Source organism: Sceloporus occidentalis, unplaced genomic scaffold (assembly GCF_023333645.1).
Source record: "Sceloporus occidentalis isolate IW3139 unplaced genomic scaffold, rSceOcc1.0.p SCAF_4, whole genome shotgun sequence".
NCBI lineage: Eukaryota > Metazoa > Chordata > Lepidosauria > Squamata > Phrynosomatidae > Sceloporus > Sceloporus occidentalis.
In genome coordinates this window covers 14,006,310-14,032,562 of record NW_028316984.1, presented here as the reverse complement: position 1 = coordinate 14,032,562, position 26,253 = coordinate 14,006,310, and the positions used below count along the sequence as shown (strand labels likewise).

Here is a 26,253-nt window from a genome sequence, read left to right as displayed (position 1 = left end):
TACTTTTTGCTTATTGAGTCATATCAGGAACAAGCCTTACTGCATATTTTCAGGTTTGTTTTCAGGTCCTTTCATAGATCAAGTGTGATCAAATACAGATTAACACTCATGAAAAAGTTTATTTAAGTATTCTGTATTGCTTACCATTGTTCATGAATAAACATATAAGTCTGTCAGTATATGTACAAAACAACAGGGCTTGCCTTGCCATCTGTGGAAGCTCAAATCTATGGATGACAAGACTACAGATAAGAAGAGCCCGCTGTATCATTTTTGCTTGCCTGAAATAGTCTGGGGGGCGGGGGGGATTACAAATTTTTCATTTGAAAAAGCTTGAACTGGCATCTGGATCATAACTTCTATTACATTAAGTAAAAGCAGGATTTTGCACTATTGTGAGACCATTAAAAAGGCTTAAATATCCCTCTTCATGTCACACAAAAAAGTGAGCCTGCTCCAAGATTCTCAGAATAGGCTTGAGGGTTGCATGCAACCTGCTAACAACATTTTTGCCACCCTTATTTTAAATCAAGGGATAAATGAAAATTATTGATGTTAACAAAATATATTCCCATATAATGGCAATTTAATTTTTCCAAGTATGCGATGGGTAGGGGTCAGGAGATATCTAATGATAAGGTATCAGGATAGTACTCCCTGTTCCTTTTTCTTCACTCATCTTGCCACAGTATAGTTTGAAACATAATTTTTTGCCATGTACTTAACACATTTTAGCAACTGTTCTAAGATTGTTGAGGGGCAAAGAAGTATATCTAAAAATCTCTTACTTATCAAAGCAGCATTTCCCTTCTACATTAGAACAGGTGATTGATTTACTATTGGTTCATGAACTATGTGAAACATCCTTCAATTTTTCAGTTCTGTATACAGTAGGTTAGCCGTGAATTCTTGTTCAAGCCTCTCTGGTCACATTTTTGTTTCAGTAGAATGAAAGGTGATTTCATGTTTGCACTGAAATCTTCTTTTCTCTGATTAAAGGACCTAGTGGACTACTTACGGGTTCACTCACATAGTGCTGTGTACGCTACATCTATGAGTCCACCTGTAGCAGAACAAATAATAAGAGTAATGAAGAGCCTCATGGGCGTAGATGGAACCACACAAGGTAGGATATCACCCTTAAACTTAAAATTTTACCGTAGTTATATATTTGGAACGGAAGGAATTATGACAAAGAATTGTGAAAATGGTATGGTACCTATAGTAGTAGCATATCATCTTGAGAAATTTGCTTTCATGAATTCATGCTGTGGAAATTATAAATCGTTTCCTGGCTTACACCCACTTTTGGGCTAACCTTGCTTGGAGGATGTCATTCTGTTGTTTCACCTGTAACAATCCTGAGTTAATTAGCAGTGGCGTATGAAGTCAGAAACAAATTCTAGATTGTGCTTTCTTTCCCAGATCTCTAATAGTGACATATATGGCTGTCCATACGGGTAGCGAAACACAGCCCCTCTTTGCTGCATATTGTTCCCAGAACAGCCAAGCCACGCAGGAACAATACACAGCCAGGAAGAAGCTGCTTAGAGCAGCTTCTTCCTTGCAGCAGCATAAGGGCTGCAACGCAGCCCTATGGTACTGCTTCCTGTGTGCGACTTGCGGACACTACGCATCACATACGTCATTATGGCAGCCCCCATGTGGACGGGAGGACAGCATGATGGTGGCAGCGGTACATTCTAGGGTTCCGGAGCATGCAGTTGCTGCACACTCTGGAACCCTAGAATCGGCACTGCCATGCTGCTTCCTGCCCATGTGTACTGGGCCATAAGTTACAGTTTTCTGGTATAATAGGCAATTAGCTTACTCTAGCAAGAACTGAAGCACTACAACTGATAAATGCAGAGAGGGATATGAAATATGGGCCAACCATAATCTCTGGTTTCATAAACCATGGTTTACAAATCAAAAGAGCTTTGTATCTTCTTCTTCATGGTCTCTGCACACACACAACACACACATTGTTTTGTACCGCACAGAACGAAACTTCTAAAGCAGAGCACTGCCACACAAACCACACTTACCCTATGCAAATGTCTAAGGGAGATTCTCACACATTCTTCAGAGGTTGTTGTTTTTGGCCACACCAGCTTAACTTAGAACCTCCAGATTCTTCTCCATGTAAGTAGAACCTTGTGTTCAAATAGCATTTTTTTTCTATTTTCCACTCCATTTTCTTCTCTCTTTTTCTTTCCATCATATTCATAATCTCTTCAGCATCCTTTGGTAAATCTGTGAACTCCAAAGGATACTTTAAAAAGTGAATCAGTTGCTGAGGTAATGTCTCGGTGTTTGTCAAGTGAGGCAAATATTTTTGTCAAGTGAGGCTAATTTGCTCAAGTGAGGCCAACACAGTTTGATTGCTGAAACTTTGGCTGCCAAACGTTTACTAGGTTTCCAAATTTCACAAAGAAGGAAAAAGTCCTTACTTCAGAATATGCATGAGAACTTCCTGTCTTGCAGAGAGGTCTCGCCCAAAACAGTCCTTGTCTTCAACCCCTTCCTTTGTGTCTCTGCTGTATCAAAATGTTGACGCAACAAAGGATCTTTCCCTCCCCCCTCACCATTCCCTTCTCCTTTTGTGTCGTGTCTTTTAGATTGTAAGCCTGTGGGCAGGGAACTGTCTGTTATCCCCTCTATTGTAAACCGCTCGGATTCCCAGTGATTGGGCGGTATATAAATAAAACCTATTATTATTATTATTATTATTATTATTATTATTATCTTGTGCCCATCCTTTTAAATGTTTTGCTCCCCATACTCCACCACGTCTTGTGGGACAGTCATTATTATTGTACCATCTAGTCTGGTAAGATTGGTGGGACTCAAGACACTCCTCCAATTCTAAGCCAATTCCTCTCTTTGTCCTCAAAAAAGAGATCTTGTTTAGATAATGACAAAGAATCCCCCAGCCTATGAACTTCATGACTATGATGCAAGCACATTCTCCTGGTTCCATCACCTTGAGTTTTAGCAGTTGCTGCTTATCAGTGTAACTGATAGTACAGTAAAACCTCCTCTTCTACTCTACTCTCAAATCCCAGTACTAGAGAGAGTTCAGTTGGGTAAGAAAGCTCTGCAGTCATTTGATGTTCAGGAAAAGCTGTCTCTTCAAGGTAATGGCACATCATCATATTCCAGATGTGAAATTTAATCTCTTCTAGAGAAAACCACACAGTATCAGGATACCACAGAATACCACAGAGTCAGACACCAACTGATCATTTGTCTTCTAGGTGTAGCTGCTTCCAATCTAGATCATCTCAACATTTACACTGCTCTAGAAGGAACTGAATTTGCCTTCCAATGCAAGACCGATATATCAAATCAGGGCATCTGTGCATAAACCTTCTAAGATTTGGCACTATCCTTGAATAGACCAATTTGGTGACCCATGACCTCCATCATTACACTATGTATGGGATCTTTATCCACTATGTTTTGATCACACCCCTGACCCCATATCCACCACTGGCAGATGCATGATCCTACTGCCATTTTTTCATATTGAATCATCTGTTCTGTCTCCCTTTGCCATGGATCTGGATCATCACACCATCCTGTCAATACAATGCCTCAAGCTCTCATCCCACCCTAGCCAACATCATCAGTACCCTGAATCCAGTTATAGTATTAGTGCTGGTTAGTGTTAACCTGTTGGATCAGCAGGAACTTGGTAATGCACTGCTTATATAATTTCTGTTGATTGCATCTCCACCAGTTGACAGTAAGAAATGGATTTAGATCATTGTCTACAAGCCCAGTCACTACTTTTATTGCAGAAATCATAATCCAAACCCAACACAGTCATGGAATCTCATCACATGTTATCAGGTAAATCTGACTTTGAGGTTGAAGTTTATGTTTCTATGGTCTAAAACACACAGCAGAAATAATCCAGTTTGAGACCGCTTTAACTGGCCTGGTTTAATGCTAGGGAATTCAGGGAACTGTAGTTTTGTGAGACATCTAGCCTTCTCTGTCAGAGAGCTGTGGTGCCACAATAAACTTCACTTCCAAGGATTCCCTAGCACTGAAGCAGGGCAGTTAAAGCTGTCTCAAACTGGACTATTTATGCAGTGTGTTTTGGATCTTTGTCATCATCTCTGTGCCTCAAAAATCTTACCTCCTCACCTAACAAAATTGTGATATCTCAAGTTTCTCTCACTTCCTGAGAAGATATCCAGTTTTATGAAGACTAACCTGTCTGCATGGCAAAGTCAGAAGAACTTGATCTCATTTAGTTTTTCTCTCTCTTTCTTTCAGTTTCTCCACTGTGACGGTAGTCTAGGGACTAAGGAGATTAGTGGGAATTCCATACTGGGTGAATGGGAATATACTTAGTTCTAGCAAAACAGTGAATAACTGCAGCAGGTCTGGGGGGTAATTTTCGGCCCAGGGAGCCTCTAGAGGACACACGGGCTGTCATAAAAATTTGGATTTTCCTTCTGAAATGTGCTGTGCTGTTTTAATGGTTTTACTTTTAAAATAGTTTTTAACTATGCTGTTTTAACTCACGTTTTAATATTAGTATTGTTTAATTATATTTTAACTTTTGCAGTTGATGTTTTAGTTTTTCTTAGTTTTTTCTCCCATTTTGGGAGAAAGGCAGGATATAAACCAACCCCCCCCCCCCCCCGATACATAAATAAATAAATGTCCACATTTGGTGGTGGGGGGATGCACCTAAAAATACCACTTTTGGTTTTGAAAAACCAGAGTGTATTCTTTTTATCTGTGGGAATGGGGTGGTCTGGAAGTTTTCAGGAGAGGCAATTCCCCCCTTTTCAGGAAAAAGGGCAGTACAGTCATTCTGGACAGTCAGGGGGCCCCCAAACAACCTTGGAGGCTATATGCATCCCTAGGGCTACATTTTTACCCCCCTCTGCTCCAGAAGATTCTGATCAGGATCTTTGGAGGTTTGGAACTACCTGTGTAGTGTATTATTTCATAAACAACTAGTTCAAGAATTAAAGTGACAGAACTACTTTCCCAAACCAACCCATTGTGCTGGGTGCTGGTAATAATAATAGTGATAATACTAGCTTGCTGATGTCAGTGAAATGTTAGTCTGGATGAAGTAATTGCTAAAGTATTTTGCACAAAATTATACATAACATTAACAAGTAACAGTGGCATCACTAGAGGGTGTGGGAGGTGCTCCTCAAACACCTGCATTTTGGCAGAAATGGGCTGTGTTATTCATCTGCTTCCCCTTAAAATGTTTTAAAAGATGGTGGATGTGGGGTGAAGCTCAGTGGGAGGAGAAAAAAGAGGTCATCGAACTTTTAAAAATCAAATTTCAAATTTCAAAATGTTATTTTTTTTAAAAAAATTAATATTTAAAAATTTGAAATGTTTAAATCCTTTTTAAATTTTCTTTAAAAACATCACATTTTAACCATATCTTCACTATGTATATGCAATTACATTTAGGTTGTGTCTATGATATTGTAATTTGAAGGTATAATTTTAATTTTGCTATTTGTTTATGTCACAACTGTTAGGATTACATCCCGTGGTATATGGGAAGTACAATTTTCGAGTCACATTAGTGCAAAATAGCATTACTAAGAATTGTATATAGTGTGAAATGGGAGGATGTCAAGGGGGGGTGACACCATGAATTACCATACCAGGTGACACCGACCTTAGAGATGACACTGACTAGTAAAAATCAAAGTCACTGCAAAAATATGGACCTGGAAAGGTCAAATTATGGATATTTTGAAATAATCTTTACAATCCCATTAATGTAAATATTTCTGCAAAAATTTTAAGTTTCTTCTCTGTGTTGAATGATAGTTGAGAACTGTTAGACACTGTGCAGCCTTTTGGTAGAAATTTGTCTGATGAGGTTTGGGTCAGCATCTTTCACATCATGAAATGCGCATGAAATGAACAGTTTCTCTAACAGAGTTCAAATTTGTCAGTACCATGAATTCTAAAATTGCCCATGCAATTCATGTTGGGTTCCCAACAGAAGCCATAAACCAGTATAATATAAAGCAGGTCTAAATCTCCATTAAGAAGAGCAGAGTCAAAGTGATGCTACCATAAAATAGTTATGTCACAATTGCAGCAATGCTCCTTAATACATGGATTATGTATAATTGTTATATGGTTTCTAAGCGGTGCCAAGAAATTTGTGATGATAAACTAGAGCTTGTAATAAACATCATAAAATTAGATGTATGAAACACTATATAATATATCTATATCTGTAGAGAAATACAGGGTGGTCCAAAAATAATGGTACAAAAGTAAAGCGGTTCTTACTTGGCTTTGCATCATTCTTTTTGAATCAGCCTATAGATAGATAGATTCTTGCCAGTAGAGGGCAATATTGTACTGTGCTTTTCATGTTCTTAATATCTTTCTCACATTAATAGCTAAATTATAAAATTGGCTTTGTTTGCATCTTGTTTTTATCAGCAAGCCCTCTTAACTTTCTTGTAGTTTTGGAGCCAGTGCAAGCCAACTGCATATATCTAGAGAAAAGAGACAATCTATGCTCAATTATTGCAAAATCAGGCATTATTGTTGCAATGCAAGTTGCATACGAGGGAAAAAATATTAACTGCAGTGGCTTTAATCCATGCTACTGTGTGGGTGGTAATGCATATTCTAAAATTCTACATGTTCAGACATCCACATCCATTTGAATTTCAGAAGATATAGAATACCCTTGTGACTCTTTTCCTGCAATTTAAATAAGCTCATCAAAAACATATTAAACCTGTTTTATTGCTTTGTGTGGTCCCTGCATTGAGGTAGTAAACATCTAGTTCTTCTTAGTGAGTGAATAAACACATGTCTGCACTGTAATATTAAGGTTACAGGCCAGAACTGACATAAAAGAATACTCTCTCGCGGCATGATATGCAGAGATTCCTACACATATTGAAATAATAAAACTAGTATCTTAGAGGAATAAGCCAAGGCATTTCTCCCTAAACTAAAGTTGATTAGACATTAATAACAATTAATAATCAAGTGATGTCAGCAATAATATGGACAAATAGTGTTCTCATAGTGTTATATGTGAGGAAGGGGCTCGACAGCCTGGGCCCAAACTAGGGGTGTGCAGGGACTGAGCGTTTACACGCTCAGCAACCCTGCCACACACCCCGGGCACCATCTTGGCGTGCCCCTGTACAGACAGGGCGTGCCATGATGATGTCTGCGTGGTGCAGCGCCCAAACAGTACTATGCCGTGTGGACGTCATCATGGTGTGCGAGTACGCCAATGATTGTTTGTTGTACAGTGCGCCCGCGCCATACGCGGCCTTGAGCATACGCGCTCAAGCCGTGGGGGCGGAAGGGGCGGCGCGTCCCATTCAATTGAAGGGGCGGCGCGTCCCATTCAATTGAATGGGCACGCGTGCCCGTTGCGCCCCGCGCGCGCCCGCGCCACCGCGCACGAACCCCATTGTTTCCAATGGGGCTCGAGCATAGGCGGAATTCGCCTTACGCGGAGGGATCCGGAACGGATCCCCCGCATAAGGCGAGGATGGACTGTAGTGTGTTCACAACTTACGTTGACCCTAAGGCGAACCTATCACAGGGTTTTCTGCAGCTGAATATCTGTGACTCACCCAAGGTAGCAGAGTCAGTTTCCATGGCCGAGCAGGAATTGAACCCTGTTCTCCAGAGTCATAGTCCAACACTGAAACTACTATGGCACCTTGGCTCAGAACAGTTGTATATTTAGGTTGTTAGCATTTGAGCAAAAAACTAGTATTCTGGAAATTTTACATTTCTCTACTTCTGACAGATTTTCAGATCAATTAACTATGGTCAGGGATAGCTAAATAGGCCTTCTTGCACTCATCTATTTGTTGTATTCATTTACATGCGGCCAAGACATACAGTTGAATAGTAGCTTAGACATTCATACAGTGGCTTAGGCATTGTAAAATTATGCACTGCGTGTTCCAGGGTTTGTTTTTTAAAGTACATTGTATCATCTTTGTTTACAAACCATTTCTTCATGTTGGAAGACTGTTAAGGGCACAGATGTTAATAGTATTAACACCATCTAAATTTCTCCCAGATTTTGGGTATCAAAGTCATTTCATTTTGTGTAGTCAAAGGCTTTCATGGCCGGCATCCATGTATTTTTTGTGGGTTTTTTGAGCTATGTGACCATGTTCTAGAAGATTTTCTTCCTGACATTTTGCCAGCCTCTGTGGCTGGCATCTTCAGCCACAGATGCTGGTGAAACGTCAGGAAGAAAATCTTCTAGAACATGGCCACATAGCCCGAAAAAAACCCACAAAAAACCATTTCCTTTTGCATCAGTACTTCTCCTAGAATGGTGATCCACCACACTCCAGAGTTTTTTTTTGTTTTTGTTTTTTTACTTTGTTCAAATTACTACACATAGATTCAGTATAGCATAGTGGTTTGGAAGTTGGACTACAACTTTGGAGACCAGGGTTTGATTCCCCACTCAGCCATGAAAGCTGCTGGGCAACTTTGGGCAAGTCACATGCTCTCAGCCTCAGGAGAAGGCAATGGCAAACCTCATCTGAACAAATCTTGCCAAGAAAACTCCACCTTAGGGTCACCACACGCCACACAGATAGTCTGCCAGTTTTCATTTCACACTCTTCTCTGCCCAAAGTATCTTGCATAAAATAGAATGGTGATGTTGTAGCACCAAACAGATATCCTCAGAGAAAGCCTCGTCCCTAATTTTTAGTGTCTTATCTCCAAAAGCAAGGGATATCTCAAAAAGCAAGGCCTCTGGTGGACACCGCAGCAGCAAAAACAGTGTGAGAGAAGGTGGTCCCTTGAGATACCAAGGCTCCAGACTATTCAGAGCAAGGCTGAACTACTTCAGAGGTCTGAGAAAGACCTCTGACATTTTCAGTCCACAGACCATAAACAGACATAAGGGGCACGACGATGAAACAGAAATAATAGTATGTCTATTCCATAATTTTTTCATATGGTCATTTACATTGTATTTATCACTCCTCTGAGAATGGCATAGGGGTCCTTACTTGCTCTCTTAAGTCAAGCCATTCTTATAGTGTCAGGCAATTCAGACCTCTGGTGTCAGATATTGAGAGAAGGAGGATGGCTCACAGATGAGCCACATTTCTTTTTTATAGAGTGTGAATCTTCAGATTAAGAATTCTGCAGTTTTGTTCTTCTCTAAAAGTCAGGGTAGGCTTGTGAAAAGTTGTCAAACAACATATTAAATGTGAAAGTGTCCACCCTCATAATAACATATCAGTTTCATTCATATTGCATAAATGGATTCACAAAGTTAATACAAAATTACAAAAACAAAAGTAACCACATAGACTCAAAACAGCTCCACTGTGAATTTATTCTTGTGAATTTATACTTGTAGCTGCAGCAAGGAACATGGCGACAGTTTCAGCAATCAGTTAATGTCTATCATTAATAGAACTCATAAGTATTTCCTAGATATGCAGGGATGGAATTAGAATGAGATCTAATATATGCCTTTTAAAATGCTGTTCAGAAGACTATGAAATGTTTCAGATATACCATTTCAACTTGGACAAACTCTCAAAGCAGTTAAATCAGCTTCCCATGACTGTTGATGGCAAGGAATGAAGCCTGGCCATGAAAAGAGGGAACCCTCCTAGTACCTTGGAGACCACATATTACTTTAGAGGGTTAAACCAAAGTATTATCTGAAGATGCCAGCCACAGTGCTGACAAAATGTTAGGAATAAACTCTTCTAGAACATGGCCACAAAGCCCGAAAAACCCACAAAAAACTATGGATGCCAGCCATGAAAGCCTTCAGTTTCACAAACCATAGTATGTTAGCAAACATATTTTATTTGCCCTGGAAAAAATGTGGAAGCTGGGATCAAATAATCTTTGGATTTTAAAATGCTTGGGGGGGGGGGGGAGAAGGTGGGGGGCTTTTAATTTATCAGTGAAAAGAAAACCATCCCTCAGTGATGATTCCCAAAGAACTGCTCTGAATATTTTAATAGAAACACAGGATCATAAAAGAGTCATTCCTCCAGGTGTTTGGGTACAAGTCATTTAAAGCTTTAAAAGTGATAAGAATTCTAAATTTGGCTCAGTAGCAGATAAGAAATCAATCTAACTGGATCTCATAATCTAATGATCATGTTATTGTTGTAATATGGCTATATTCTGAACAACCAGTTAGAATGCCAAATTCCACTAAATTCCAAAGTAGCAACTAACTAAACTGTTTTCAGTGGTAGTTTTGTTGTTGATAACTGCCCTCAAGTTGTTCCTGACTCATAGCAACCCTGCAGATGAGACATCTCCAAGCTCCCCTAACCTCCACTGTTCTTCTTAAGTCTAGTAGATTCATGTCCATGACCTCCCTGATTGAGTCTATCCATCTAGTGTATGGTCTTCCTCTCCTTTTGCAACCTTCTACCTTTCTCATCATTATTGTCTTTTCTAATGAGTCATGCCTTCTCATGATGTGGCCAAAGTACAACATCCTCAATTTGATCACCTTGGTTTCCAGGGAAATTTCTGGCTTTATCTGCTCAAGGACACACTTGTTTGTCCTTTTGGCTGTCAGTGGTATTCTCAGCAGTCTTCTCCAGTACCACATCTCAAATGAGTTCATTTTTTGCTTTCTTCACTGTCCAGCTCTTGCATACACTTGCAATGATGGGAAATGCAATGGCTTGGATGATCCTGATTTTAGTGTTCAGTTATATATCTTTACTCTTTTATTATCTTGTCTAGTTCCTTCATAGCTTCTCTTCCCATTTTCAGTCTTCTGATTTCCTGGGTTCAGTCTCCATTTTGATCAATGTTTGATTCAAAGGATGGGAACTCTTTAACTATTACGATTTCTTCATTGCTTTACGTTGAATTAGTATACAGTCGGCCCTCACTATCTGCCCTGCGGATAGCAAAATCCACAGATGCTCAACTCCCATTATCCTCAATAGTGTCACAGCCGTGTGGCCGTGCCATCGTTGTGGACAAATAGCACTTTGCCACCCCAGCTGTCCAATGCCCATCTCACCACTCTCACCTGACCCTTCCTCTTCTTCCCCTTCCCATTTCCATCTCCCTCCTCCTCTTCCCCCACTGCTGCCGCCTCCTCCTCCTCCTTCTCTTTAAGTCTGGTGAGAGGCTCTGTGGGGCCAGGAAAGGGTGCTCCAGAGCCCTAGAGGGCAAGTGAGGGAGCCCTAGGAGGCAGAAAGCCCCCTTGCAGTGAAAATAGCCCCCCTGGGCCAACCCAAAAAAGACCCTTCACCTCCCCTCTTGGGGGAAGCCAGCACAAGGGTACTCTGTGCATGCCCAGAGGCCATCACTTGGGGCACCCTCCCCCCCAGGAAGGAGGGGGGATGCACAAGTAAGGGCTCCTCCCTAAATAAAAACACACCTGAGGTATCCAGCTCTTCCTCCCACATTTTCAGGGTTGGGAGGGACCCCCTTTTTGGCTCCAGGACCTTGGGCACCAGACAGCCCTTTCTACCTATGTCCAGAGCCCCCCTGCTCTGGCCAAGAGGCAGGGCACAGCAGGTCAGTTTTGATGGGTATGGGCAGGGCAGCCGGGAGAAACTTCCTTTCCTCTAGGATGGAGCCACTGCCAGTGCTGCCAGGACACTTGGGAGACCCCTGACCCCCAAGGAGACCCCCATCATCCGACCTCCAAGGGTGAATGGCTGAGGATCAGCTCCATCTGCTGCTCCTGCCTCTTCCTCCTCCTCACCCCCCCCCGCCATGGGCTTGCCGTCCATGGATGCTAGAATCCTCAGATGGCAAGTCCACAGATAATTAGGGCCTACTATAGTTCCTCTGTGCTCGTTATTTTTGTTTTGGCATTAAATCTGCCTTTACGCTTTCTTCTTTGCCCTTTCTTAATAATTGTTCCATGTTCATGATGTTTTCTGCTAGTAGTACAATGTCACCCACCTATTTTAGATTGTTAATGTTCCTTCCTTCTACCTTCACTCCTCCTTCTTCTGAGTCTAGACCTGCTCTTCGTATGATACTTTATGCATACAAGTTGAATAAATAGGGTGATAAAATTCAGTCTTGCCTGACCCCTTTGCCAATTGGGAACCATTCTAAAGTCGAAGGCTTTCATGGCCGGCATCCATAGTTTTTTTGTGGGCTTTTTGGGCTATTTGGCCATGTTCCAGAAGAGTTTCTTCCTGACGTTTCGCCAGCATCTGTGGCTGGCATCTTCAGATAATTTGAAGATGCCAGACACAGATGCTGGCGAAATGTCAGGAAGAAACTCTTCTGGAACATGGCCAGATAGCACGAAAAAACTAGGGAACCATTCTGTTTCTCCGTGTTCTGTTCTAACAGTATCTTCTTGTCTTAAGTACAGATTTCTCATCAGGACTATCAGATGTTTCAGTGGTAGACACACATAGTGTTATTAGATTAATTCAACTATTAGAGCATGAGGTAGTATACCAAGGCTGTCCTTACCTAAGAAAGGTAGCACCTGATAAGGCAGCATCTGCACTCACACCCATCCCAAAATACATTGCTCATTCAGGAAAGTGCATTCTCATCCAGAACATTTTAAATACCAACTTACCAAACCCAGTAATCATCTACATATTATGATGGCTCCTTGTCAGGATTCCCTATCATTATTGGACCTCTTCCATACCATTACCAAGTAAATGACATAGAGAAATATTGATGGTTGTCATCAGCATATTGATTAATCCTTACTCAGCTGTACAGATGACCTCATCCAGCAGCTTAATATAGGTAATAAAGAGCATGAAGAAATCTGCCCATTTTACCTTCTGAAAAACCTTGCAGGTATGAACAGAACCACCATTTCACCATAGCACCATAGCTGCTAGTCTAACAAGATAATATGGTTCATAACATTTGAAGCTGCCAAAAGATCAGGGAGATGACAACAAAGAGGCAGGGAGTGTTTGTTTGAGCTTTTTGACTCACCTCTATTACAACAGAACATAGCAGTAGGTAGTATTAATTAGTGCCAATATTATTTAACCCATCTTAACTGTACTTACCTCAGCTATTTATTCATTTAATTTTCTTTGAGGAAGCTGGTAGAACTTTTATCTTAGTTTTTCTTAGTTTGGAGGCCTATGATAGAACAAGGGAGATTGCAGCAAAGTAATCAAGAATCAAAGCAGCAAGCATCAAAGATTGAAAGACTCGGGCTGCTCATTACTACAGCCGACTTAACAATTATCTAACAAGAAGAGAGGAGTGAATAGTTTGGAAATGGGGAGGAAGAAATGAACAAGAATGAATTGTGGGACTCTTCAAACCACCAGAGCCTCAAAACAACTTAAGGTTGACCAACTAATCACATAGAAGGAATCTGAAAACAATGTGAAGAATCCTGAAAGTAAGTTGAACCACATTTTTACTCCTATCAAAAATAGATTCCTCATATACAGAGGTGATTTCCCAGCCCCAGGATCCTTTTGAAGATGAAGGGAAAGATGCCCACTTGGTAACAATAGAAAGTCCCTCCTTCCACTCTCCTACAATTGACAGTAAACACATCATAGATGTGGGAAAACAACAAGAAGAGCCCTCACTAGACCTAATGACATTTCAGTGCCTGTTGATGGCCCACACAGTCATATCTATCTTTGATCAGCTGGCTAAAATCAGTAACCTCACTGGAAAGTTGGAACATATGTTTGAAGAATTTATGGATAAGCATAATGAAGAATTAAGAAGAATGGCCCTTAGGGAGGTACCCCACCTTAACCCAGAGGGCATAGTTTTTGAAAGTGGGGAGAGACCTGAGAGACCAATAGGAAATCTAGTTGATAAGTGTAGGAGGAGAAAGAAACATCCTCATTCATCACATCCATATACAATGAAGAACATCTCAACATTCCACACAGATCCTGTCACAAGACAAAGTTATGCTACAGATTACATCTAATAGGATCATCCAAAGGCACTGCAGCTCCCTAAAACTAATAAGGCTCTCACTCATTGAGATTACGAGAGTTAATATGTTTGCTATTGACATAACCAATGTAGACTGGCTTCCGTATATAAGAGGAGATAAGATAATTTTATTAACTTTTCAAACGTCCTCTATTCCAATGATTTTGTTCAAAATGAAAGACTTTCTTGCCTCCCTACAAATAACGCCAGTTAAAATCTTTCATGATCCCAGTGGTATACCCGCTTTTTCCATGTAATAAAATGGGCACACCTTCTCCACCTGTACAAAACTCTGATACCGCATTCTTCCCAGCTGACAACACCTATTACTTAACATCTTCAGCTAGGGGGAAAGAAAGTAGCCATGTTGACCTTGTGAGAGCAATAATGGGAAAAGAGGATCGTGCTGAAACCAAAGGATGACTGAGAAATGCCACCCAACAGTTAAACCTGGCACAAACAGACATAAACAACAAGCTAAAAAGTTTGAAGGCTCTGAGTCGGTCTGCTGAGATCATTGCCAGACCTCTATGTGATTTGTGGCAAACCTCAGGAGCAACTAGCCACAGAAAGAATCCTGTAAAGAAACACTATCCTGTACCTCCATGTACAGTTTACAACAGTGGAATGGATGGTAAACATAAAAATGAACATGAGAATGACATTTAAAAAGATCAGAGATCCCTTTTGATAAACTTGGAGTCAGGCAAAGTGCAAGTTGGAATTATCCTCTTGCCTAGACGCCATCAACGATGAGCAATTGACCAACATGGCACTACTGATGACGGATCTCAGTGAATCCCTCCTGATTCAGTCAACACCTCCTGTGCCCCAGCTGGAGTCCTCACCACCTCATACATTCTTTAAGCACTGAAAGGAAAGTCACACACTATTGGTATATGATCAGATGGGAAGTTTGCTAATACTAACAATTTAGCCAACCAGACCCAATAGAACATTCATTGAGTGTACAAAACACAAGGACAGGAGATAGTGTGGCAGACACCCCCTTCTCTCTTACTAAATGACATGGAACATCCCAGCATGACTCCCAGCTTAATATACTCTGCTGAAATATTGCTGGACGAAGCAACAAACACCAGGACCATTCTTTTATAAACTTTATAACTAAGGCAGACATTTTTCTTCTTTAGGAGACATGGCTTACTGAGAATCTATGGTTAAATGACTTTATCTTATGTTCTGTAAATGCCACAGCCAGTAGCAAGAAGGGTAGAGCATGTGGTGGTTTAGTGATTCTAATAAACATGAAATTACAGGCTAAAATTGTTAATTTACCCTCTTCACTGGCAGTGTTATTTTTAGTAAACTGTAAGGGGTTCTTTATACTGATTAGCAGTGTATATCTCCCTCCTCATCTGACAAAATCAGAAGTAAAGCAGGATTGGGTAAAATTGCATTAGAGGTGAATTAACAAGATTGCATCAAGATGACAAAGACTGTTTCAAGGCAGCGCCTAAACCTGGATTTAAAGAGGTCTATCTGTTTCATCCCAAAGTGCTAGGAACTAGATTATTACTACCCTTTTGAGTTCATTGTCCAGAAAAGGAATACAATCATCCCTCCATATCCACTGATTTTTTTAACCTACGGATTCAACCATCCATGGCTTGAAAATATTTTAAAAATCTAAAAAGCAAACCTTGATTTTGCTATTTTATATAATGGACACCATTTCACTATTCCATTGTATTTAATGGGACTTGAGCATCCACCGATTTTGGTATCAGCAAAGGGTCCTGGAACAAAACACCAGCAGACACCAAGGGCCCAATATATTTTAAAATGAGAAAAGAGCTATTACAATCTCACAACTGCCTGTTTCATGACAGACAGTACTTCGCCCTCTCTTGCCTGAGCTGATAATAAATTCCTGGGGCCACCTCATTAGTTTCCTTGGCAAAGGGAAAAGTACAGGTAGGCAGGCAGACATCTCCATGTACTTCCTGCAAACCCTTGAGCTGCAGGAACTGGAATGTATCCCACAAAACTAGACCAGATGGTGCTCTGCACACATTCTTTGGAAGTGTATTAATAGAAGCATCCAAGTCAGAACACATATGAGTGACTTCACCCATGCACTTCCCAGCAAACATGTCAAAGTAGGCCCTTGAGGAGTCCAGCAGATCCCTCTGGAGGCCCTATTGATTCAGAGCTGTTCCACTGATCTTCTTCCAGCTTACATAGAGAAATGGGGCTTTTAGAAAGGGAGTTGAATGATGAGCCATCTTTCCTTCCTTGGCATGGCTATGCATGAAGTTGCATAAACCAGCTGCTACACTTTTTGTTCACCTACATATGGTAGTTGAGCAAGAGACAAGTTTGTTCGTTTTATTCCTACATTCACAAAGAGGGCCATAGAGCTCAGACAGAAATAATGATCTCTGAAGGTTCAAAGTGACTGTGTGTTTAGTTCTTACAGAAAAGCTGAAGAAATGTTCAATTCCCTGTTGTAGTTTAAGGCCTAGCTCATAACAATATGGTGAAGTACATTTTCTCCTCCTCCATAGGGGGGAAAACATATGGATAAATACAGGTTATCTTGAATTGCCCTAACTTTTTTATCCTGTAGCTTCTATAATATAATCCTAGCCTTCAGTGTGGAGAACTTCTGTCTGGGCCATGCCACTTGAAATTGTATTGTGGTTTTCACATGATGGAAATATCCCCTGTCAAAGAATACCAGCTATATTATAGTGAACACACATATCAGGAAGAACCATTGTCATCAGCATCCTATTTTTAAGTAACAATATATACACAAATACACCCAGACATATTTGTATGGAGAATTTTCTCAAAAGCTGCTAGGATTTATTTATTATATTCTGCGAACTGGGATGTCCACAGTGCAAATCATACCTCTGCCACAAAATCCATAGACAATCCATAGTGATCTGCTTTACAGGAGTGCCATGAAGCTTATTCTGAAGTTGTCATAGCTGAATTCAAGTAACTCGGATGGGAAAATCTGTGAATTCTGTTTTCTCCCAAACTTGAATTGTCTTAAAACCTGAAGTTGTTCCTATCCCAAACATGCTGATTTTTGGTAAATAATAAAAACAACAACAACACTGAAACAATTTTTCTCAATTTGTAAATGACCAAATCCCATAAATACAGTTATTCCCAGCATGGAGCATATTATACCAGCCTGCCATATAGCTGTTAAAAAGAAGGGGGCTCATAGAAAAAATGAGATTACAGCCCTAATTTGGGGTTCAACGCAGTTCAACAGGGATTCAAACTCAGATTTATAAAGCCTGGGCTAAGATGAACAAATTTGTCAGTTTGAGCAACATTCAATTTCCCATTCTTTCTTTTTTTCAAATCTTGCGGACCTCCTATCCTAAATATGAAAAAATTGTTAATTTTTAAAATATTTCTAAATAAACTGCAATGGAATTCTCACCCATTCTTTTTCAGTACAGTCGTCCCTCCGTTTGTGTGGACTTTGAATCCTCGATTATTCACAAGGGGCAAATGGAAGGACTTAAAACGAGGAACGTGCCGTCATTCAAGACAATAGGGCTTGAATATTAGCAGATTTCCATTTTTGCAGGGTGATCCAGAAAGGATCCTTGCAAAAACGGGGGGGGGGGGGGGGCGACTGTAGTATTAAGCTGTTGTAGAAGTATAGCGCCATCTACCCTCTGTATAAGATGCTTACTGCAGCAACTTTCTGGAGTATTACATTTACAAATTTAGGAGTCATTCATCTTAAGAGGATTTCTTACTGCTTCCCAATTTGTTTCTTTGTCTTGGACACACACACCCCTAGTGTTTCTCCCCAAAAAGCAATATTTAGAAGGAGCGCTCCTTATCTATCAAAAAAACACCTGAGGTGGATCTCAGGTGTATGAACATCCCTCAGGGCATGGTGACTTTAGTTGGGTGGGCTACAGATTATTTAAAGCAGTGCTCCTTTAGCTATCTGACATGGGGGACCAGCAGGGGATTTTTTCCTCCATGTGTCAAGGACCAGCACCATAGTTTTACTCATTGGCTACAAGTATTTCTTTCTCCCAGCCAATAGTTTGTAGACTGACACCAGTTCGTTGAGCACCACTTTTTGAGCAGCACTGTTTTAGAGAGCTAAGATAGGAAAATCAGCATTTTCTACCTATGACTGTAACAAGTAAAAGGTTTATATTTAAAATCTGGTTAAGGCAAAATGGTCTATTTTTTGCCCCTGCCTCATTGCAGTTACCTTGATTTAGCGTTGAGAGCTGTGGGTCTGTAATTGTGTTCAAGTACTGAGGTTTTTCCAAAGTACCGATCACCATAATATCTGTTTTTGTGTGTTAAAATAGCTCAGCAAAACATGTCTAAGAGGAGGAAGGGAGGGAGGGAGTCAGGCAAGTGTGTGGTCTTAGACCGCAAAACACATAATGAGACAGGAGAGGAAAGACATAGGACTTGGTAAGAAATGGCTTGCACCCTTTCCATCATCCACTTGAAAGCAGTTCCTCTTCGCTTCTCTGTTCAGTGCTTGCCCACCTCACATGCACAATACCCAGCTAATCTTTATGTGCAGAATGTTTTCACACCCATTCATGATGGTATTCATGATTATAAAAGGCCTTTTTTAAAATAAAAAAGTGACTTCTAGCTGAGATCATTAAAAAAAAGCCCACAAGATTTTCATGTGTGAATAATCTGAGGTTGTTGACAAAACTTCTGGCAAGGGGTGCCTTTTGGGGTTCTGATTGTGGAAGTGGATAGGTGCAGAGCTGATTTCGTTTTATTTTGTTTGGTTTGTTAGTTGCCCTATATTAGTTGTTCTACTGGTGCTGTGCCAAAAAAGGCTCAACGTCAGTTCCCAAATCCACATGTATAGGTACGAGAAAGCAGCACACAAATGAATTGATAAATTCAAACGAAAGCAAAGACTTAAAACCCTAACAACAAACACGTAATGCAGAGATATTTTTTAAAATAATGCTAAACCCACCACTGCACCAGATGATATATCATATTTTAAATGCCTCTGTGTGTGTATATATATATATGTGTGTGTGTGTGTGTGTGTGTGTGTGTGTGCAGTATTTGCAAGGCCTCAAAGGGACATTAAAGAAGGCCCTAGGCATACCGTTATCATTCCATAGCTTGAGGGGCCCTTGCTTTTCCCATTTAGCCTACTGGCATATACCAGCATATGAAGGTGCTTCTCCAATTTACAGTTAACAGAAAACAAAATTTTATCTGTGGTTTTGCCTAAAGTGACCCTTGATGGGAATCACTGTTTTGACTCCAAAAGTATTCTGTGTTCCTTAATGACCACCAGTGTTGCCTGAAGTCCAAGTCAAATGCTTTAGAGACAGCATCTTTGAGGAAAGAAATAATGTGTATGAAGTTTTGAATTTGTAGATAGATGGAGAAACAGGGAAATAGAAGCTGAAACAGAGAGATGGAATCTGATAGTGGGTAGTGAGACTGTGTTGCCTTGCAGGATTGACTGTTTTCATTCTTCTTAGCTTTGTGTATGCATTGGTAAACAAAGCAAATTTGTTTTCAGAGTTTTTGTACTACTGGATTTTACTTATGAGATTGTTTGTAATGGTTTTTAATAGTCTGTAACCCCACTTTGATCCTATGGGAGAGGCGGGGAAACATAAATAAAATTTATTATTATTATTATTATTATTATTATTATTAAATACTAGAGAGAATAGAGTCCAGGTTTAGTTATACTTGGAGCAGACCTGTTAAACTCAATGGCCTGAATCCAATGGCTAGTTCCAACTAAAGGAGACACATTGAATAAATGGGAACTTAGCATGTCAGCAGTTATATAAATTTCATGAATTCAGTTATTCTGATTGGATTAGGCATTCAGTTTAGGCCACTGGAATATGATTAGCCAAATCCTAATGACTGGATATGCTCCTGATATGACATCAAGATTTAACCCTACATTTTCTCCTTCTAAAATAATGTTGGCTGCAGAACTTTTCACCATTTGTGGATACTGTGGAAAAATATATTTTAAAATGTGCCTATAAAAGCTTGTATTTTGAGAACACTTTTTGTTTTTTAAAAACTCATAATAATCAGAACCTGTAGATGGTTCACCTGAAGAATAATCCCATGTGATCTGAAAGACCTCTCCTTCCCTAAATGTCACTGTTGAGCCATGCTTCCAGTGCAAATCTCCTACCTCCCCTAAGTGTGTACATCTGAGTCCTAGACTGAAAATACATATTCTAAAGAGAAGGTGACATTTATTTTTGAAACAGAAATAGGAAAGTATTTTCTATGAAGACACAGTCTTCATACTCCTCCATACTCCTTTATATCGTATGGAAGAACCTTTGTCTCGGACATTACAGTGTGTGCTTGCTTGCTTATTCAGTCCAAAGAAAAATGATGATGACACTATTGTTGGATGTTTTTAATCCCTAGTTTGTAGTGGGCACAAAGTGATTCTGCCCCTTATAACTACATAATTCACAAATTAGACAGGAGACATGTAGTGTGTGCATCAGTGGCATGGTCAACAGAAAAGTCATAGAATCTCAGAAGGAACTACAAAGGCCATGCTGTCCAATCCTGTGTCTTGCAGGAATAATCTATTGTGCTCTCAGAGACCTCTTTACTACTAAGAAATTCTTCCTCGTGTTTAGGTGAAATCTGTTTTCTTCTAACGTGAATCCTTTGGTTCATGTTCAAGTCTCCAGAGCAGCTAAAAACAAACTTGTTCCATCTTCTATGCGACACCCTTCAAATATTTAAATAGGGCCATCTTATCACCTCTCATATCTAGCTCTTCAAGCCATTCCGTATAAGGATCAAGATTTCCAGACCATTTACCATCTTGATTGCTTTCTCCTGAATACGTTCCAGCTTGTCCATATCCTTCTTGAATTGTGGTATCCAGAACAAGACACAGTATTCTAGGTGATCTGATCAAAACTGAATAAAAACTGATCTGGATCCTGTCCGTCTGTTAACACAACCTAAAATTGCATTGGCACCAAATTATACAGCTGACTCATGTTTAACTTGTGGTCTGCTAAGACATCTAGATTCTTTTAACACATACAGCTCACCAGGTTTCACCTAGCCTATATTTGTACATTTTGGTTTTCCAGTTTTACACATAGTCCCTTACATTTACCCCTATTGAAATTCATTTTGTTAGTTTTAGTCCAGCTCCTAAATCTTATTCTGTCTTCTGGGGTATTAGCTGCCCCTCCTAATTTGGGTATCATCTGCAGATCTGACAAGGATGCCAACTATTTTCTCCCTTAAGTTATTTACAGCTTCAAACCTACAACAGAACTCTGAGCCATCCCACTAGTCACTTCTCTCCAGGATGAAGTCAAAACCGTCTCTTCCAGCAATATCACACAAAACTCTTGTCCTCGTCCTGTTGGCCAAGCTCCTGTTTATAAATTCTCATATGAAGTGGAATATAAATCTTTTAAATAAACAAAGAAGTAGCTCCTGACTCCTACCATTGCTCACTTCTTGCTTTAGGGCAGTGATGGCAAACCTATGGCACATGTGCCAGAGGTGGCACTCAGAGCCCTCTCTGTGGGCACATGCGCCATCGTCCCAGCACAGAGTTTGCCAGAGTTTGTTACTAGAAAGCCAGAGGGACATGGCACTTTGCAATAAATAAGTGGGTTTTGGGTTGCAGTTTGGGCACTCAGCCTTGAAAAGGTTCACCATCACTGCTTTAGGGTTTAAATGTTTTGTAGTTGGGCGATCTGTACATCCTAGAAAGCTTGGTCTCCTTTAGTATGATACTCATTAAGGAACTGAGGAGGAAAGGAATTCTCCTGCTCTGCTCTGTAAATGCATGGATTCAGAATGCACTGTACTTCCAAAGCTATAGACATTATTAGGATCTTTCTGCATGATTTAGGTTCAATGGGACACTTTTATATATAACAATAAAGATAAAACACAACTGTAGTACAGCATGGGAGAGAATTTTGGGCCCTGGAAGTACTGTTGGCCTTTTGGAAATGTAAATCATCTTAGGGCTGTTTCCCAGAGCAGCTAGCAACTTTGACATATACATGCAGAATGCAAGCTTTATTTATACCTTTACATATGTACCTGGCACAAAAATCTATTCTTGAATTTCATTGACTGTTAGTTTTGTTCTCTGAAGCCTCGCCTAGCAAAAATAAGATTTTAACATAATTAATTTTGATACTGTTTAAGGAAACGCCCATTTCTATTTCTAATCTGTATGTTAAAATTTGGTAGTCCCAAGCCTATAATATGTAATGGTAATGGAAAAAAGCACTATGCCTCTTTAGTTTCCTGTCAGCCATTCAAGGATTCACTGTCTCCCACTGTTTCTTCCTGGTTCTTTTGAAATCTGTTATACCAAAAATATTTTTGGAAATACCCCCAGACTGTTGTTTTTATTAGCAACTGGAAAGCTTTGTAGTAAGAGGCTTTTGTTTTGCTTTGTTTTTTGTTACTCTCCCACAGCTGGTTTTGTTTTAGCACCACTGGAGAGACGGTTAAGTTATTTGTGGCCCCTTCAGCTCACTCACTTTGTCAAATGGAAACTGAACAGCCAGCTGAAAGGATAACAGGCTGTCTGTATAAGTAGACCTGTATGGAAAAAATACTTAGATATGGAGGAGAATGTGTTCGCTTTCCTTTAAGCCACGGCACAGATAATTTCTAAAGAGTTCGTTTCTGTTTTTCAAAAAATTCTCAGTTGAAAAGACTGTTCCTTTCTTCAAGGGAAATAGCCTATTCTGGTAAATGAGAGTGGGTAATCTGTGGCCCCCAGACATTGCAAGAGAGCAATTTACATCATCTCTTGCAATTGGCCATGCTGGTTAGGGCTGATGGGAGTTGAAATCTAAAATTCCAGCTCTGTAAGATTCTAGTTGGAATTATCAGAAATTCCTGTGTAGTACATCTGCAGTACATCATTGCCCTATTTTGTCCTATTTTTGCTTCTCATGGAAGTCTTGATAATATTCATTCATTATTTATTGCTTATTTTTGTTGTTTTGTGTACCTTCAAGTCATTTATGACCCAAAAGTGAAGGTTTTGCCTTTCCTTTTAGACTCAGAAAGTGTGACTTACCCAAGACCATTCCTCTCTCAGAGTCCTAATCCAACACTCAAACCATTACACCATGCTGGCTCACTACTTACTTATAACTTACTAACTACTTATTGTTTATTTGACTGATATCCCACCTTTCTCACAAAACAGATATTCAGTACAGCTTAGAATTAGATTGAAACGGCTACAGGTAAAACAGAAAATCAAGTCGAGATAAAAACAGGTAGAGTTAAAACAGAGCAAGTTACAATGTATAACAGAACAACTAAACAAATTATAGTATTAATGTGCTATTGTGTTAACATATTTAATACTATAACTTGTTTAAAACCATTTAAAAACAATTAAAAAAGAAATACAGTGCCCCTCTGTTCTCACCATGGCACTTACCTTTCCATAGTAGTGGGATTGTGTGCTCCTGTGGACCAAAAAGCTATGCTGACAGCAGCAGTGCTGCTGGTAGGGTCCCCCATCTCAGACAGGCTTTTGCTGAGGAGCCAGATTCTATGTGCTAAATAGCTACTGGACCAAACAACGGCTACAGTAGTGAGGGTGACACTGGTAGAGGATCTGTAAGAGACAACAGCAGTGGTACCATAGCTAACACTTGTTAGAACTGCCTAGAAGGCACAGTAAATCCCTTTTGAATGTCTTGCCATGAAAACCCCATGATGACACAATCCAAACTGAAACAAGAGATAGTACTAGATTGGATGACATTCACCAAGTTACTGGCGAGGACCAGAGGACATCTACTATGATGCAACTGGAGTCAAGCCAAAAGGACATTCAGCTATTGACATGCTCAAAGATGAAAAGAAAGTCCAAATCTACACAATGCATATTATAGGAAAGAACGAGTAAAGCCTAAAATCTCCCTGAAAGCCACGGTGATCAAACTGAGGCTGGCATACTTTAGCCACATCATGAAAAGGCATGACTCATTAGAAAAGACAATACTGTAATGCTGAGAAAGGTAGAGGGTAGTAGAAAGAGAGGAAAGGCCGCACGCCTCACTCAATCAGAGAGGTCAGTGATCTGAGTCTATGCAGAGCAGTGAAGGATAGGTGGTCATGGAGATGTCTTATCCACAGGTTGCCATCAGTTGAGGCCAATTGCAAGGCAGTTAACAAAAACATTTCTCAATAGAAAAGATCATAATACTTGGTAAGGTATAAGGCAGTAGGAAGAGAGGAAAATTGAATTACTGATTAATAGATTCAAGGAAGCCATAGCACTGAGCCTGCAAGACCTGAGTAGGGCTGTTGATGACAGGGCTGTTGATGACAGGGTGTCTTGGATGTCTCTCATTTATAGAGTGGCCATAAGTTAAAGTTGACTTGATGGCAGTTAGAAACAACAAAGAAAACTATTAAAAGTCCCTTTCTCAACAGTCACTAAATGGAGAGTGTGTTTTTTCCTGATAATTGAAGATTAACAGGGAGGAGGCAATCAAGTCTCTAGAAGTTCCACAGTCTAGAAGTAGTCCCTGTAAAGGGCCTGCAGTCCAGTGCAGCAAATTGCTAGCCAACCTTCTGGCTTAAGCTCCCTTTCTATAATTTTTGAAAGCTGAATTTCCATACAGCTGGTAGATGCTTTTCACCTGTAGTGCACATGCTGAACACCACACCTGCACTCCTTTTCAATTTTGCCCAGGATTAAGTCTCTTTGGACTCCAAAGTTTAAGTAACCATATGTAGGACTGAGCTTTGAAACATGAAATGCACACTGTGTAATTTCATATACTTCAGCAGCTGAGATATATTTTCAGCTGTTGATAACCTGTTTTATAGCAAAGTGTGTGTGTTACAGAGTGGGGAAGCTTTTGACAAGAACAAATATTTATCTGGGTTTTGCATCAGTGGAAGACTAGCTGTTCTAGAGTGCATGAATCTAGCATCCAATAGAGTAGGCTACTTCAGCAGTGTATGATGTAATTGGTAGTTGGTTAAAAATTGATTACTTGTAAGGTTTATAATTCATGATATGAAAATAGAACCTACAGGAAGATAGCTCCCACTCCTAATTCAGCTGTACAATAGCACTTTCTGCAGCTTCGCTTAATAAGGGGCTCAATAGACCGCCCATTTTTCCTCCCGAGGGAGGCCACAGCACCCAAACCATGTGGCCTCCCTCCGCCGCAAAAGCGGGTTCTTTTTATGGTACATGGCCACCTCCACGAGTGTGCCATTGGCACGCTGTGATGCATCAATGACGCAAGCGTAGTGTCGCAATGTGCAAACGCTGCGCCATCTTGATGGGTGCCTTGGCTTCATCAGTAATTCAATTTTCCTCTCTTCCTACTGCCTTATACCTTACCAAGTATTATGGACAGGAAGCCGCCATGATGGTGCCACTGCCACGCACTAAGGATCAGGAGCGTGTGGACGCTGTGCACTCCAGAACCCTAGAATCAGCGCCAGGCCGGCGCTTCCCACCCGTTTGTACCAGGCCAGTGTCCTCAGATTTAAAAAATCAAATACTTCTTTCTGCAGGAACATAAGCAAACTTTATTCCTCAAAGTGAGAGACAGTTACATAGGTCCCAAACTTTTTTTTCTTGTAGACCACTTTCAAAATTTTACTGATTTTGGTGGACCCCCTGCTGCTACATTTCTACCATATTCCCCAAACTCGTCAAAAAATGTGAAGATTAGACCGCCGTCAAGTCTCCCATGGACCCCTGGGGGTCCACGTGGACCACTTTGGGAATCACTAGTTGAGTGTTGGACCAGGACACTGGGATACCAGAGTTCAAATCCCTAGTCAGTCTTGGAAACTTAGGCACAAGACAGACAGGCAGGAAGCGGCATGCCAGCACTGAAACTAGGGTTCAGGAGCATGCAGCAACTGCACGCTCCCTAACCCTAGCAAGCGGCACCATCATGTTGGCCTCTGATCCACTAGGGGGGTGCCATGATGGCGCAGCATCCACACATCACAGACAGGAAGTGGCATCATGGCGGCGCCCCTTCCTGTTTGCAGCGCTGCAAAAAAGAAGCCGCTCTAGACAGCTTCTTTTTGGCAGCACGTTGGTGCTGTGCATTGCAGTTGCTGCGCCACCGACGAGGAGGAAAGATGGGTGACACAGAGCTGTCCGTCTGTCTAGCCCTTTAGTGAATGATCTCAGGCAAGTCACATTCTCTTAGCCTCATAGGAAGATAACAGCAAATCCCACTGAACAAATTCTGCCAAGAAAGCCTCATGGTAGGTTCACCTTGGGGTTATCATAAGTCAGAAATGACTTGA

The 26,253-nt window shown here is 40.5% G+C and overlaps 1 protein-coding gene across 1 annotated transcript in view; it reads left to right on the top strand.

Annotated features, from left to right (window-relative positions):
• Positions 1-26,253, top strand: part of SPTLC3 (serine palmitoyltransferase long chain base subunit 3) — a 137,512-nt gene that overhangs the window by 98,918 nt on the left and 12,341 nt on the right. The window contains exon 9 of the mRNA XM_089519253.1: positions 1,000-1,126. Within this exon, the coding sequence (XP_089375379.1) occupies positions 1,000-1,126 (127 nt within the window). The remainder of the gene's footprint in view (positions 1-999; positions 1,127-26,253) is intronic.